This window comes from Artemia sp. Qi Xiang Cuo, chromosome 1, assembly GCF_049724085.1.
Source record: "Artemia sp. Qi Xiang Cuo chromosome 1, ASM4972408v1, whole genome shotgun sequence".
Taxonomy (NCBI): domain Eukaryota; kingdom Metazoa; phylum Arthropoda; class Branchiopoda; order Anostraca; family Artemiidae; genus Artemia; species Artemia sp. Qi Xiang Cuo.
Genome location: NC_142794.1, coordinates 55425783 through 55441431, shown reverse-complemented (window position 1 = coordinate 55441431; position 15649 = coordinate 55425783). Strand labels below are relative to the sequence as shown.

The following is a 15649-nucleotide window of genomic DNA, read 5'->3' as shown; positions in this document are numbered from 1 at the left end:
TCTATCACTGTTTGTGAACACTGTATATTAAAAGGATTTTATCCCTATTTGAACTTTTATTTATCAATTTGAATATTAAGTAAAAAATTTTGATAAACAGTAGCTTCCCTAAATAATTTCTTAGTAGCATTTTTACTGTGGAATTTCTTGTGGAAGGAGATGGCATTACTGGTCACATGGATGTAAATTTTGCGCAACTTTTTATCTTCTACACGGATGCAGGCATCACGACCTATACAATAGGGTTCTTTGATGTTTAAATACATTGTATAGTTTAAATACACTGAACAATTGTATATAAAGAAATTTTAACATCATAGATTGCTGAAAAATATAGGCCCTGGTAGAACTTGCTAGTTCCCAACGAAATTTTGTGGCGAGGTTCATGATGCCCGACCTCACCTTTTCCAGCCCTCGGTCGGTAGGCATCCGAATGTAGTATTTTATGCTACATAGAGAAAGATTGTCGCAATAGGAGGGGCACTATTACCCCCCGACCTTACCCGAAACAAATAAGAAATGCATAGACCAAAACCATTTCTGGGAATCAAAAGAGTTTAGATATTAACTTCTACCTCCCTCCTTACCCACAAAATGTCCAACCCCCTCCCTTCGTAGTAGCCTATGCGCAACTACACATCACTGTATATGATGTTACGAAATGTGAAGCAAATAAGTTTAGCGCTAATCAAATTTTAAAATAAATGTGAGAAACGTTAAGTCTGCATTAAGAAGAGAGGCGTCACCATGCAGCAACCCTTTTACGCTTAATCTAAACGTAGAGAGATGAAATATAAACTTTAACTCCCCTCCCACACTTCTTTTCTATATCTATCCGATGGCTCATGGAGAGTTATACAATTTGGGCATTACAATCCACTCTTCAGGCATCTGTTACACCCCTCCCCCTGCCTATAACCCAGCACCCACCTTAATATTGGCTGATATGCAATTATGCATCATTAAAAAAAAATTCATGAAAAATCAAACGAATGAACTTGTTTAAATCAAGAATTTAGATAAATGTCCATGTTAACCATGTTAATGGTTCTGTGTCAATTCCAAATTCTTGCTCAACCTTCCTAACACCATAGGCGACGTGCCTTGTTTGCCTATCATTCCAGGCAATATAATGGTCCTATATCAATTTTAAATTCGTGGTGAACCTGCTTGTGACTCAAGGCAGGCGTGCCTTTCCAAAAACTAAAACACAAGTATTTGTCCAATAAGAGAGTCATACTTACTCCCACCATTATACCCGTGCCGTTTAAACATTTTTGCCTCTCAATTACTCAGACTATCTGTCTTAGCTTTTTTCCTACAATTAGCCATGTCTTGATGCCTACTGCAAAATACTTGATTTTCAATTAAAATCAACGTGACTTTTCAGGAATGAATGCATCACAATGCTCAAAAAGGGTAGGAACGAATGTGCCACCAAGGTCACTTAAAAAGGGCGCTGGAACTTTTAATAACTGTTCGAATGAGCCTTTTCCCGATATTCAAGGACCATCGGTTCATCACGATCACCCCTGGTAAAAAAGAAATAAACGCGCATCCGTGACCTTTCTTCTGAAAAAAAAATCAAAATTCCACGCTTTTGTAGATAGGGGCTTGAAACATCTGCAGTAGGGTTCTGTGCTATATTGGGTATAATAGAATTATCTTTATTACGAAAACTTGCCTTTTTGGGGGTGTTTCCCACCCTTTCGACAATCAGCCAAATCTTTCAGTTTCGTAGCTTTTGATAGGTAGCTTTTATATATTTGGAATCAGCTTGAAAACCCAGTTCTTTTGACGTATTAATTGTAAAAAGACAATTTTTTTTAGAATTTTGGTTACGATTGGCCCGAGTTTCTCATTACAATTGGTTACCACGAACTATTTTATAAAATAAAATACTCACAAATATATATTCACTGTAAGATAATCTTGTCGATATTCCAACGGATATATTCATAATGCCCAGAAACTAAAAAGATGACCAATGACATAATTTAATTATCGAAGGAGAAAAAAAATAAGTCCAAATACTAAAATAAACTTTACCATCCATAGCTCTTTCAAGGACTCTTTCTGTCTCAACAAAATCTCCTCGCAGCACCAAAACGTCATGGAGCTCAGTGAGTCGTGGGTCTTCTAGACGGATATTTTTTTTCTTTTTCAGGGCCTCAAATGCATCTAAACATCCAAGCTGTCGAAGGTGTTTTAAACAGAGACGAACAGCCAGCCGCTCTCGATACTACAAAAGAAGCGATAACTGTAGTTGGTTGGATAAACACTTGAGTGACTTTTCTTTATGCATTACCTATATTGTGACACTGAACCTTATATAAATTCCGATATATTACATTAAATTGGCTGCCTGCACTGTTCAACACACAGTTTTTGTCTTAATGGATCATGCCCAATTTGTAATGCAGAGATTTTAAATGATATCCGAAATTTAATGATGCTAAAATAATTTTTATTATTTCATAGCTTTTGAATGTTGTTTTTTAGCCAACTTGATTTATTTAGGTTTTCAAAAAATTAAATTTACAGTTAGAAAGCTTTTTTAAATGCAACTGCTTTACTGAATTCAAAAGTCAACAAACGGGCGCTGTTTTATTGGCACCATTGCGCAAACGACACGAGGAGAAGGGGATGAATCTGGCTAAAAGGATTAGGAAAGAAAAACCTGAAAATTTAGGCCAATGATGCATTCCATAGTCCTACAATAGACATAAGGACGGGTCTCAGAGGAAAATAGAGATAGCTTAAGAGGGATGTTATGAATGGCCAACCCTGACAAAAGCCAACCAGAAATATATCTCTTGAGGGTGGATATCCCACTGGAATGTTTGTGTTGGTAACAGCTTTTGCAATCTTGTCAGACCAAATAAAGTAAACTGCAGAATCCAGTTTGATTTGTAAGCTTAAATGAGAGCAAAACTTGTAAGACGATTTGAACCTTTATTGGACTTAGCAACGAATTTACCAATTTGTAAAAATATGTTGCTCCTTCTTTATAAGTTCGTTAGAAACTGAAAATATTTTGACCTTTTAGGAGCTTACTTAAGGAAAAACCATGTCTGAACATGTTAAAGCTGAGAAAACAAAACTCTTAGCAAGGAAACCCCGTGCTTCGATGCACCTGTATGAAAATGGATATCTTTAACGCAGATCGCCTAAGAAATGTAGACATAGACGATGTCACAGGAGTGGTTACATTCATGTTGTATGTCATCGTTTCTGATAGCTTATAACTGATGTTGCAGCAGAATTCAAACAGCAGAAGCTTGCAGCTCTAGTGGAGGATAATGTGCATTTTTCATTTAGCTATATTTTGTTTCTCCAGTTTCCCCAAACATGCTCTTTGTAGATGCACGTTTCATAGTAGCTTACAATTATCCTTCAAATTTTTCTTTAGATTTTAACATTTTTAAAATCAACTATAAACGGAAGTACTACATTCCCTGTTGAACATCAGCTTAAAATAGATGACGTCAATATTGAAACTACGACTGACAAGCTCATCAGCCTCAATGTGAATGCAGCAGCAGATATGCAGAGTTCCTTCTAGACTCTTTACTGAGTTACTACCAAGGAATTCTAAAAAATGCACATGACCTTATCAAGGAGTAAACCGGCTAATTGACACTACCTCTAAGCGCAAAATCTGAATCTAAATCTATTAAGTAAATTGGACAGAACTATCTATAATAACTGAAGCTTTGATGCGTTTTGATAGATAATCGTTAGTCTTCTTTACTAAATCTTTTGAAAGTTACGGAGGTGTTTGTTACTTCTTATAGATGACAGTATCTGATTGTAATACTGAAAAGAATAAAAGAGTTGAGATGTGAAAGCTATAATGGTTATAATACATACCGTACTGTACCAGTCAAGACATGGTTTCACAACGTTCCAATCAGTGATACCATTCAATTCAACATACCAAATGCTAAAATTAAAGCTTGGTCCCCATGACTGAATTGGCAATATTTGGAGAAACCGACAAGGAAAACAGTGACCGTCAACTTCATGTCTCAGTGTAAACGTTTCTTGCCTGCTATCATTCTTTAGCCCGCTGAAAAAAAATAATAATATTTTCATGAGAGGTTTATATGGAAAAACAAACAACAAATACAATTCAATGTAGTGTGAATTCATACAAATTCATGTAACTCCAAATCATTGTAGCAGTGTACTTTGTGAATCAATATCGAGTGATATTTGTCCCCAAAAGGAACGAAATAACAGGCTTAATTTTGTTCAACATATGCATACATTTAAATGGGAAGACACCAAAATTTTTCGGAACAATTTTCAAAAAATGGAAAATTGTCCTCTTATTGATTAAATATGATTAATCAGCAGGTCAAATTCCTTCTCAGCACTATTTAGCTTTAATTAAAACAACTATCTTAGACTTTCCTTTACCTGTTTTAATCACAAACGACTTCTGATAGACCTTCCCTGGTTGATTTCCAAAATTGGCTATGATTGGAACTTTATTTAAAATAAATTTTAAACGAGTAAAAATAAAGTGGTCTAGTAAGTAAAAGTTAAAATACAAAGAAATTACTGTGAATAAATAAATAAAAAAAAACTAAAACAAATAGACATTGCAAAGTTAAAAACAAAGATATTACTATAAATGAATAAATGAAAACTAAAATGAACAAAAATCAAAATGAATAATCAAGACAAACCAGGACAAATCATTGCCAAGAATTTATGCGGGAGTACCAACATCTTAAGCCCCTTAACAGCGAGAGGGCATTTCACGCTTTACTGAAAAGAACACCTTCGACCTGGTAAACGTTAATGAAAGAACCGTATGCCTTCTATTTATTAATATTTTTTCCAGCCACTTTCCATAAAATAGGTTCTCGTAAAGCTTGAGAGCAAGCTCATTCGGTTGGAAATTGAAACCTCAAGCTCGTTTGGTTGGAGTCGAAAGTGATTAGAGGGCATCCATCCCCCTTCTGTATCCTATTTACTACCCTACCCTATCGTGATCTTTGAAGACATCCAATCAGTACTTTGAAATTGCTCTGATCTTTATTACGTTTTGACTTACAAAAGACCAGACATCAAAATGGTTCTAAGACAGGGGCTTGTTGCTCTCCAATCACTTTTGACTTTTAAAAAGGCACTAAATGTGAATTTTCCGATCGAATGAACATCCTCCGAAGTTTTTATGACCAAGAGGGGGGTTTGAGGAAGGAGAAGGCACCCTCCTTTACGTGATAAATTCTGCTCGTTTTAGGATTTGACGTCACTCTTCACTTTTATAATAAAGACAAAGACCAGAAATATTCCCGGAAATCAAAAGGGATTAAAATTTATTTCTCCCCCCCCCCTTCCGAAAAACCCATTTCATATTCATCTGAAGGCTCAATGAGAGTTGGGATGGAAATGCACAGAATGTCTTTTAATTTAGTTCAACATCCCCCTCAACATGGTAGAAACTTTCAACTCATTGCCCTTAATTATTCCTGATATATTGCATATGTGTCCTTTTGGCCACTTGAAAGCACATAGTGTCCTTTGATTCAGTTCAAAATACCCTGAAAGTATCCACTTAATACCCTTAGCTGTTCCTGAAATATTGCATATGTGCCCTTTCGACAATCTAGACGCACAAAAAATATTTTTTTACTGAGTTTAACACTTCTTAAGTAAACCTCAAAAGTCTTCACTTGATACTCCAAGCTGTTCTGAAGTACTGCAGATAAACCCTTTAGACAACCTGGATGTGTATAGTGTCTTTTGATGTAATTCAACATTCCCCCTCAGCATGCCCTGGAAATTCAAAGTAATTACTTACTTATTTAGACGAAGCACAGTCTATTCAGCCCAACTCGGCATCAAGAAGCTGCTGGACCAAATGCTTCCATCGGGTTCTGTCTTCTGTGAGTGGTCGAATAAACTCCGGCCAGTACGCTTTTAGCAGGTGAGACTATTTTCGTCGGAACACCGTCATAGAGCATTATTTTCCATAACAAGGGTGGTAATATCGAGTCAAATGCAGCGATGAATTCAAGAAAAACTGTGAAGGTATCAAATCCGTAAATTAAACGTTGGTGAAGAAGAAGTCGTAGGGTAAAGATATGGTCTACACACCCCATTCCAGGACGAAAAATTACCTGGTTCTTCATTGTCCGTTGTTCTCGCTCTTTTCTAAAGGTAAAGAAGGCAAAGACTACGGCATTGGACTTTACAACCCCTACCGGCAGTGCTGATCTCTATTTCTCGGCCAATCAGCCAGGAAGTGCGATGGGGGGTAGGGGGCCAGCCATCCTGTGCTTTCGCACACCTTTCCTGTTTACCTTCCCCATATTTCTACAGGTACCAATTTAAAGCTGGGTCAACAAGCGCTGGACTTGCTTTATATATTTCTGCCGGTAGGGAGTCCTCACCCAGGGCTTTATATTTTTGAAAGACCTCACGGCATTTCTGACTTTCTCATCGACGGTGGAGATACATCATAAGCATACTTATCCACGAGTGACAGAGCTGCTGGTCGCATGTTTTGGCTGGAGTGGAAAAAGGAAGTTTGTAGTGTATCCTGGCCTCTCCTATTTAACAAATCCTTGAAATGTTCTTTCAATCGATCCATTCTTTCTAGTCGCCCTATGACGATAGTCCCATCTGATCTTTTCAAATTTTTTTTTGTGGTGGTATTCCTTTTCTTTTTAAATTCAGCTCTCCGAGGATCCTATATTGTTTACGCGTCTCATTTCTAGCTGCAGCCTCTTCTAGGTCCGTGGCCAGTTTTGACCAGTAGGCGCTTTCATATCCCCTTGTCAGCTTATGAGCTTTCTGACGGAGCTCTCTGAATACCGTCTTGTTCGATGCGTTTTTTATCATACAGAACAGTGAGTGTTTCGCCGGGGCAACCCTTTTTAGTGCCTTTTTTTTCTCTTTCCAAAGGACTTGAGCAGTGATATCTTGCATAATATGTATGAGCTTCGCCCATTTTTTCTCTATGGCTTCTTCTGAAATCTCATTTTCTTGCTGTGTTTGTTCCAGGGTAAGACAGTGGTTCCTCAACTCCATTTCAAACTCAGCCCTGACTGTTGGGCTCTCGAGTTTCTCAGTGTTATATCTAGGGGGTATTCTGGCTTTCTTGCGGTTGGATAGCTACAGCTTTAATGTAGCAGCAAGGATGAAATGGTCTGAGCCGTTCTTTGACCCGGTGTCGGCTCCTCTCAACACTCGACAGTTGACTACCGATGATCTTAATCTCTGGCGGATCAATACGTAATCGATCTGAGCAAAGGTATGGCCGTCTCTGGATTTCCATGTAAAAGTGTGGACATTCTTGTGCTGGAAGAACGTGTTCATGATGGATAGGTTACTATGCATTACAAGCTGAAGCAGCCGAGCGCCATTAGGAGATCGAGCACCACATCCATGCGGTCCAATAGTAGCATGTTCAGAAGGGTCCAGTCGGATGCTAATTCTGGCGTTAAAGTCTCCTTGAAGCAGTAGCTCAACTCATTTTGAGCATTCATCAATTGTATTCTGCAGCTGGTCGTCAAAAATATTTTCGGCAGGTCAGGTGAGTCGCGAATGGGTGCGTAAGCAACTATGATTGTTATATTGAAGGGATGCCCAAGCATCCTGATCGGCGCAATGCGGTTTGATATCACCTCCCATTCGAGCAAAGCTGACTCAGCCTTTTCATGTATGAGTAATCCAACCCCATGTAGGCCGGATCCGTCACAGGATCTAGAGTTGTAGAGATGACATTTCTTGTCAGTGACATTTCGTGAATGATCTTTTTGCTCTGGTCATTAACCCTCGTTTCCGTCTGGCATAAAACATCCAAGCTATAACGATGAAATTCTGCGGCTGTGAGAGCCTGCGTTATTTAAACTTCACAGAACACACGTTCCAGGTAACTATCTTCAGGCTTTCTTTGAGCAATTTCACTGACTCATAATCGGCTTGCTGATTTTTCACCAAGGTCGCCGGTTTCCTTGGTGCATCACCTACCGCGAACGCGTAGCACAGTTTGATCTCTTTTGGTCCAACTTTTTCATGATGTTTCATGGGAATTTCGTTAACCGAATGTTTCCAAGGCCTTTGGTCACCCTAGTGCGTTAGCACCCTTTGAACTGGATGTAGGAGTTCGTAGGGCGGTCCACCCTTCTACCGGTTTGAGGTGTACTTAGGGACATCCCTATTAGAAAATAGAGACGGGGACAGTACGCTTGTGCCCAGCCACGTGGCCCACACTCGCCACCTTAGCTAGGAATACGACCTGCCAGAAGATCCAACTTATCTCCGAAGGGTTAGGAACCCTTAGCCATTCCTGAAGTAGTGCATATATGTCCAGACCACCTGGAGGCACATACTGTCTTTCGATGTAGTTCATCCTTCCACTCGACATGTCCAAAAAACTTTCAACTTAACACCTTTGGTTGCTCCTGAGATGTTGTAGATATGCCATTTTAACTACCTGGATGCACACAGTGTCTTTTGATTTAACTGAACATGGCCTGAAAGTTTAACTTGATATGTTTACGTGTTCGTGAGATACTACAGAAACTTCCCTTGGAAATCTCAATTTATAACCTTAAGCCTCCCGACCGATGGAATATATGCCATTTTTACAACCTGTATGAAATTAAAGTCTTTGGATCAGGTTCAATATCTCCCTCAGCATTCCCCACAAATTTCAACTAATAATAATTTCAACTTCAACTATAAAAAAGGTGTGGATGGGGGACTGATTGCCCTTCAGTCTCTTTTGACTCTAAAAAGGGCACTAGAACTTCCAATTTCCAATCCGATGAAAACTCCTTCCATACATAGTGGTCCGGAGAAGAAAAGCACATTGAAGCCATATTGCTCTTTGCTCAGACAGTGCTATTGTACCGTCTATGATCTATTTATATTTCGTCTCAGTTTGTCATTTAATTTTGCTTGCTTTAATCAATGCCACCGGGAGCTTCAGGGGTGTCTGGAAAAATACTGACCAGGGAGGGAGACCAGGAACGATCCCTGCTAATTAAAAAAGGCACTTGATGACCACTCAAAGAACTTATAGGAGTGAAAACCAGACCGGGATGGGATTTGATTGCCATTCACGATCAAAACATTCCTTTGCTCACGATCAGAAACGGCGGTCAAATCACCCTAAGAATCATCATATTCATAAGCCTCGGAAGGAATTCATTTTCCATGGATATGGGTCAGTCTGTCTAAAACAAAAGAAGAAAATTCAAAAACTAGAAACAAGTAAAAACAACGCTTAAGCCTTCAGCTTCTAAGGTAACTCATTCATCTCTTTGACTTCTTTGAGTGATTCCTCTTTCATAAGTCCTTTTCAGCCTGCTATTTTCATATGTTTTGTTTTTTTCGTCTTTTTGCGATTTAATAGAAATCTCTAGTAGGAAATTGGCCGAGGCGATATCCATGGGATTCTTTAGAGCCACCACTCTCTGTAAGCAATTGGTGACCTCTTTCAAGAGACCATCAATAAATATGTGTTTCATTGTTCAAAAACCCACTTTTCTTGTATTGATTGCTTAAGTATATCTAGCTCTTATTTTTGTTACAGATATAAGCTAGGTTCAGCTCAATTTCTTTGTCTTGGTCTTTTCCCATTGTTCAGCATAATGTTTTTTTTTTTTTTTTTTTTTTTTTTTCATCACATAGTCTTCGTATTTTGACCAAGCTGACCTAGCCAAAGTCTACAATTTTTTGATACGAATTCTTTTTGGGTTTGTCCAACACAAGAAGTCTTCCTGAGAGCAAAAAACCCTTGTCTATGGAAGCATTGCCATGCCATAATGTTGACGCAGCTTTTACAAACTTCAACAAAAGCGTATAATTTTGTCCCCCAAAAGCATCCGGCATGGAGAAGATTTAGAAGATGTGATGGCATTGGGTCTACTGAGTTTTAACCTTGCAGCATTATCCAATCACTTTTAACAGAGTAAAAACTTAATCCTACTGGGATCTTTCGAGCAAGCAAAACTATCACTGATGGACTTCTATCTAGTTTATCTTCCATAGGATATAGGCACCTAAGCGCTTTGAGAAGGCTATCAGAAAAGACGGGGCACTTCTTGATCAAGTGTTTAGTAACTGCCTTGAAATGCCTTCGTGCCCTTTGACTGAACCCTTGCCATTCTGCCAAGTTGAGTTTCTGAGCATACAACGCAAGCTCAATATCCTCGCCTAAAATAGTGTCTCGCGAAAAGTGGCACCCCTCGAGGAAATCATAGCCTAGTAACGACACAATATTTGCACAGGACTCTGATTAGTGGATAAATCTTTTGGGCTTGGTCTGTTTTGGCGGGCGTTTTCAGGCTGAAAAACCTCGTGCTAGCTAATTTATCTACTATGGATTGCATCCCCGTAGTAGCATAATATTTGTAGGCATGAATATATAATGAGTCGGGGGTAATAGGCTTGGAACTGTCTGTGCAAAATTTAGACTCTTATTGATAGAAAGGCATCGTTAAGTGCTGAAAACCATGTTGTGACCAAAATGGGCCCATGATTGCACAAAGCCTCCATTCATACTGGAGGTCCCAGGGACGTCTTGCTGTCCGGTTCTAAGCCGACTTAAGCGATTCAGTATAGACTTGAGAAGATATGTTGATCCCGTCCTGCAATGGTATCCGGGATCATTGCTTTTCCTGAGGCCAAAATAATTTCAATGATTTAAAGAATATAAAAAGTGGAACTTGGAATGTTACGACGTTAAAAAGGGACTATCGTATCGATATTTTGACTGACGAATTCAGACAATTCTAACTGGACTTAATAGGAGTTTCAGAAACTCATATCCTCGGGGTCAGAATCATGAAATTAGGTGATATAGAATTTGTTTAGTCAGGCAGGAAGGATGGGGTGAAAAGAGAGTGAGGGGGGCTCATGATGAATAAGGAAGCTGCTAAGTCTTGTTTAGGCTGGAAAGGTATTAAGGTTAATCTACTTAAATTCTTAACATTGAAGACACAGACCAGGCGAATTTGAAACACGCCCATTTACAACCCGCTGACTAATAGATTCACCCCTTTAGGTGTTTTAGTCTTTTTGTGTTTTATGATTATGTTGAATAGATGCTTTATATTTATTTCATGCTTTGAAGATGGTTGACTCGAAGGGACCAAAACCGCTTGACGCATTCCCGCGTAAATTTTTTTTTTGAGGGGGGGGGGGATGGTGAGTTATGAGCACGATCTTGCACGGCCTCTTTTGAATCCATCACTTAAGCAACAAAAGAGCATGCATTGCACCGATCTATTACCCATGGTCACTAACGTGACTATTGCGTCCTCCCCCCTAGGAGCCAAGATATAGCCCTATTAATTTCTGATCGTTTTTTAAGTAATGCCAGAAAATCTGGCAACATCTCCACGGATAAATCCCTCTTGCTCACAGATTTATTCTCTAGATAATTCAAACCTGGTGAAAATTCACCTCGGACAAGTACCCTTAACATCTCCACACGTAAAATTGAGTCGACAATAAGAAAGCAATAACTAAGAAGAATTTTCGTATAGGAATTCTGCCAAATTCCCCTAGTTTAAAATTTCCCCTGAAAAATTTACCGCATGGAAACTACCCTCCCCATGGAGAATCCCACCAGCAGGCCCCCCCCCCCTGAAAAATGTATGCAAACTTCCCAATAACAAATACTATACGTGAATAATGGGCAAATTTTGTAACGTAAAGACCTTTTCCCATGGGCTGTGGGGGGCCCAGATATCTCCAAAGTCATATTTATTTGGCCTTTCAACAGGGGCGGCGTTTGGGAATTGCAAGGGGGGCAGTTGCCCCCCCCCAATAAATTGAAAAAAGCTATTATATAGCCCATGCTCCTTGACTCTCTGGATGCGGAACTTGTTTGCCCCCTCAATAAAAATGCTGGAGCTATGCCCCTGCCTTTCAACTATGCTGAAGAAAATGGCTATCTCAAAATTTTGTTTAGACCGTTTTGCGATAAAAGGGGCGTGTAAGGGGACCTAGTTCCCCTCCAATTTTTTTGGTTACTTAAAAAGGGCACTAGAAATTTTAATTTCCGTTTTAATGAGCCCTATCAAAATTTTCTAAGACCAATGAGTCGATACGATCACCCTCGGGTAAGACTAAACTTAATGAAACTTACATATTTAAAATAAGCATAAAAATTCAACTTCTGATATATCTACTGGTATCAAAACTCTGTTTTTTAGAGTTTTGGTTACTATTGAGCCGGGTCGCTCCTTACTTAAAGTTCGTTACCACGAACTGTTTGACTAGGGCTATATCGAACCATATTTGGGAGGGGATCTGGGATACGGTATTATCACGGTAGCAGTCATTGCATATGGGAATAGTTTTGAATGCGAATCTATGGGTCCCATGTTTTTGCAAGTATAATGTCTAGTCCAGAAAGCAATAATTCCAGAAAGCAGATCAAAGCAATGATAAATAGTAGGACAGTCATCGAAAACCAGATAATAGCAACAGACTGCCAATGAAAATATGGTCGTCATTCAGTTATCTAGTTTATAAATTAGCAAGGGTGTGGAAACCTCTTGTTCACTTTATTTTGAAATTGAAGTTCCATTTAAATGTTTCTGAATTATAATCCACTCAAATTTCTTGACCCAATATAATTTTTATCCCGTTGGTTCAATATAATTAAGTCTTGTATGCAGAATCAATCAATAAGCAAACCATACTTGTTCGGTTAATTTATAAGTTCTATTATGCACCCCCACCATCATATATAGATTTAGGCAAATCAGGGTGGTGATTTTTTTAGTAAAAAGAATGTGTGCATGAATATTTCTTGGGTAAGGCTCTAAAATAAAATACAAAAATATAATAATTTGGATAAGAAAAATGCAGAAATTTCCGGAAAAAAAGGATATCAGGCCTCGGGTTGATTAGGATTTCAGCTTCCAGGTCCCGAGATCACTTACATCCGTACAGTTTTTGTAAAGAACCTGGGAATAAAAAGTTAACTAAACTTAATTGATTCGTCTCTACGAAAAGAAAAACAATTCTGGAAAGTAAAGAAAAAAAGACATAAAAAATAAGATTATTACTATTACCCAGATCGAGACTAAGTTTTGGCTGTGTCAACTCACGAACCCCAAAATTAGTTCAATCTCAAATAGTCTTGAAACTTGCAGTATTTGTGAAACAAGGTCAACTAGATCCTAATAGAGACATAACATTTTAGAAGTTTGGTTGCATCAATATTAAGTGCCTAAAACTGCCCAAAAAACCTTTCCCAGTTGCCTTACACTTACAGGGCATATAGACAGGACCAATGGAGGCCCCCTTTAATCAGCGTATAAAGATAAAGAAAGTATGAATAAAAACTGGTTACATCAAGTGGGGACACACTAATTTCTAAAAACCTTAAATTCTCCTCTTTTTGGCTTGAAACTTACAGGGAATAAGAAAGGGACGAAGGTAAATAAATCAAAACCCCTATGTTTTCTAAAAGCCACAATATTCAGAAATTCAGTACTTAACTGAAAAAAATTCTTTTAAATGTTTTCATTTTTATAACTTTAAGAAATCAAAATTAATTAAGATTTTGAGGAATAAATATCAGCATATGTATGTTAAACTCACAATGCACATTTTTTTCAGTAAAATCATTTGAATTTTTTCAGTAAAGTAAAATTTATATTCTGGCTTTTGGAAAGCATAGGGGTTTAGATCCCTACTCACATTAATTCCTGCTCGTTTTTAGTTTGACTCTGTTATTTATTTTGATTTATGTTTGTTTTGGGTTTCATTTGTTTATTTATGCTGATTTGTGGTAGTTGTATGCTTGGTAGATTATTTGACTCTATTTTTGTTCATTTTTGGTTTAATGGATTAATTTAAACAAAAAAAAAACTTATTTCGTGGAAAAAGTTTTTTAAATTAATTTTTGAAAAAGTCAGTTGTTGTGTATTGATTTGCCAAACCCCAAAATGGGACAGACATTATTTTCCTTCTGTCAACTTAATTGATATTGATCAAACAGTCAATAAGACCGGGTCAAGACAAAATTAAATCAAAATAACGAATTTTAGAAGAAAAAATTCGGCTATATCGATTCGTAGTAAGACAAAGTTTAGCATTCTTCCTAGCTAATTCGTTTGAAAACTACAAAACAACTGAACGTAAATGATAACATGGGAACCTCAATCAAGGAGGCACACTTGTGCCTCTATAAAGAGGCGACCCACCACAATGTTAAGCGATTTCAGGTCCTAGAGGTCGCAGAGAGACGGCGGCAATCGCATTTTGTAGCCCAAGCTCAAACTAAGAAACTTGCAAAATTTCATCCTCCTCCGACTTTATCTTCATGGGGTAAACTGGGCCGGAAGTTTCGACCCTCCCACCACAGCTCCCCTTTAATGTTGTCCGATTGGGCTGAAATTTAGAGGTTAAGCTTTCCTAGGGCCAGGGAGCTTATCCTCGAAATTACAGCTCAATCCGATCCCTCCTTCCCTGTTTTCAAAAAACCAAATATAGCCACTTAAAATTCATCATCATTTCTTTTTTTTCTTAGCCACGCCTACAGGCCACAGTTGGCAACGGATCCGGTTGAATGAGGACTCAGTCGAAGCAGAATCCGATCTGTTAAGGCCTTTTGATATTTGCAGACCGAAAAAATCATCCCCCGAATTTACATTTACGAAAAACCTTAGTTTTTTTCAAATAATACAGATAAACAGGTTAGACATGCTTTGTTATGAAAATATCTGCGCGTCAAATTTCATAACAAAGCATGTCTAACCTGTTTATGTGTATTATTTGGAAAAAACTACGTTTTCTAAAGAGTTAAAGAGGCTGAGTTACAAGGTCAACCCTTAAAACGTACAGGGATTAGGAGGCACAGTTGGGGGGCTGTTAAAGAGGCTGAGTCACTAGTTCGAACCTTAAAACGTACAGGGATTAGGAGGCACCCTGTACGACGTGATTTGAGTATTCAGGAATTAAAAGCCTTAACACAAGAATGTTCAAGAGCGGGGGGTTTGGGGGACGGCAGCCCCCCAACTTCAACTCCTGACACGATCAGGTAACAGTTAGTCAAGCAATAATAAGTAATAAACTGTACAAAAACGTGCAGAAATTATTTGAAAAAAACTACGTTTTCTAAAGAGTTAAAGAGGCTGAGTTACAAGGTCGAACCTTAAAACGTACAGGGATTAGGAGGCACAGTTGGGGGCTGCCGCCCTCCAAACCCCCGCTTTCGCAGCCTTTAAATAAAAAATAAAAATTTAAACTGAAAGTAAGGAGCGACATTAAATCTTAAAACGAACAGAAATTATTCCGTATATGAAAGAGGCTGTGCCCTCCTCAACGCCTCGCTCTTTACGCTAAAGTTTTTATTGTTTAAAAAAAGAGTTGTGAGAAAGTCAAACTTTAGCGTAAAGAGCGAGGCGTTGAGGAGGGCACAGCCTCTTTCATATACGGAATAATTTCTGTTCGTTTTAAGATTTAATGTCGCTCCTTACTTTCAGTTTTAAATTATTTTTTTTTTATTTAAAGGCTGCGAAAGCGGGGGTTTGGGGGCGGCAGCCCCCCAACTGTGCCTCCTAATCCCTGTACGTTTTAAGGTTCGACCTTGTAACTCAGCCTCTTTAACTCTTTAGAAAACGTAGTTTTTTTCAAATTAGAAAAATAAGTCAAGAAA

The 15649-nt window shown here is 38.4% G+C and overlaps 1 protein-coding gene across 3 annotated transcripts in view; it reads right to left on the bottom strand.

Annotated features, from left to right (window-relative positions):
* The window catches only part of muskelin (muskelin 1), a 190692-nt gene that overhangs the window by 149205 nt on the left and 25838 nt on the right, over positions 1-15649 (bottom strand). For all 3 annotated transcript variants that reach the window (XM_089095659.1, XM_089095670.1, XM_089095674.1), the window contains exons 3-4: positions 3874-4072; positions 2050-2242 (exon numbers count right to left, since the gene is read on the bottom strand). In XM_089095659.1, the coding sequence (XP_088951785.1) occupies positions 2050-2242; positions 3874-4072 (392 nt within the window). The remainder of the gene's footprint in view (positions 1-2049; positions 2243-3873; positions 4073-15649) is intronic.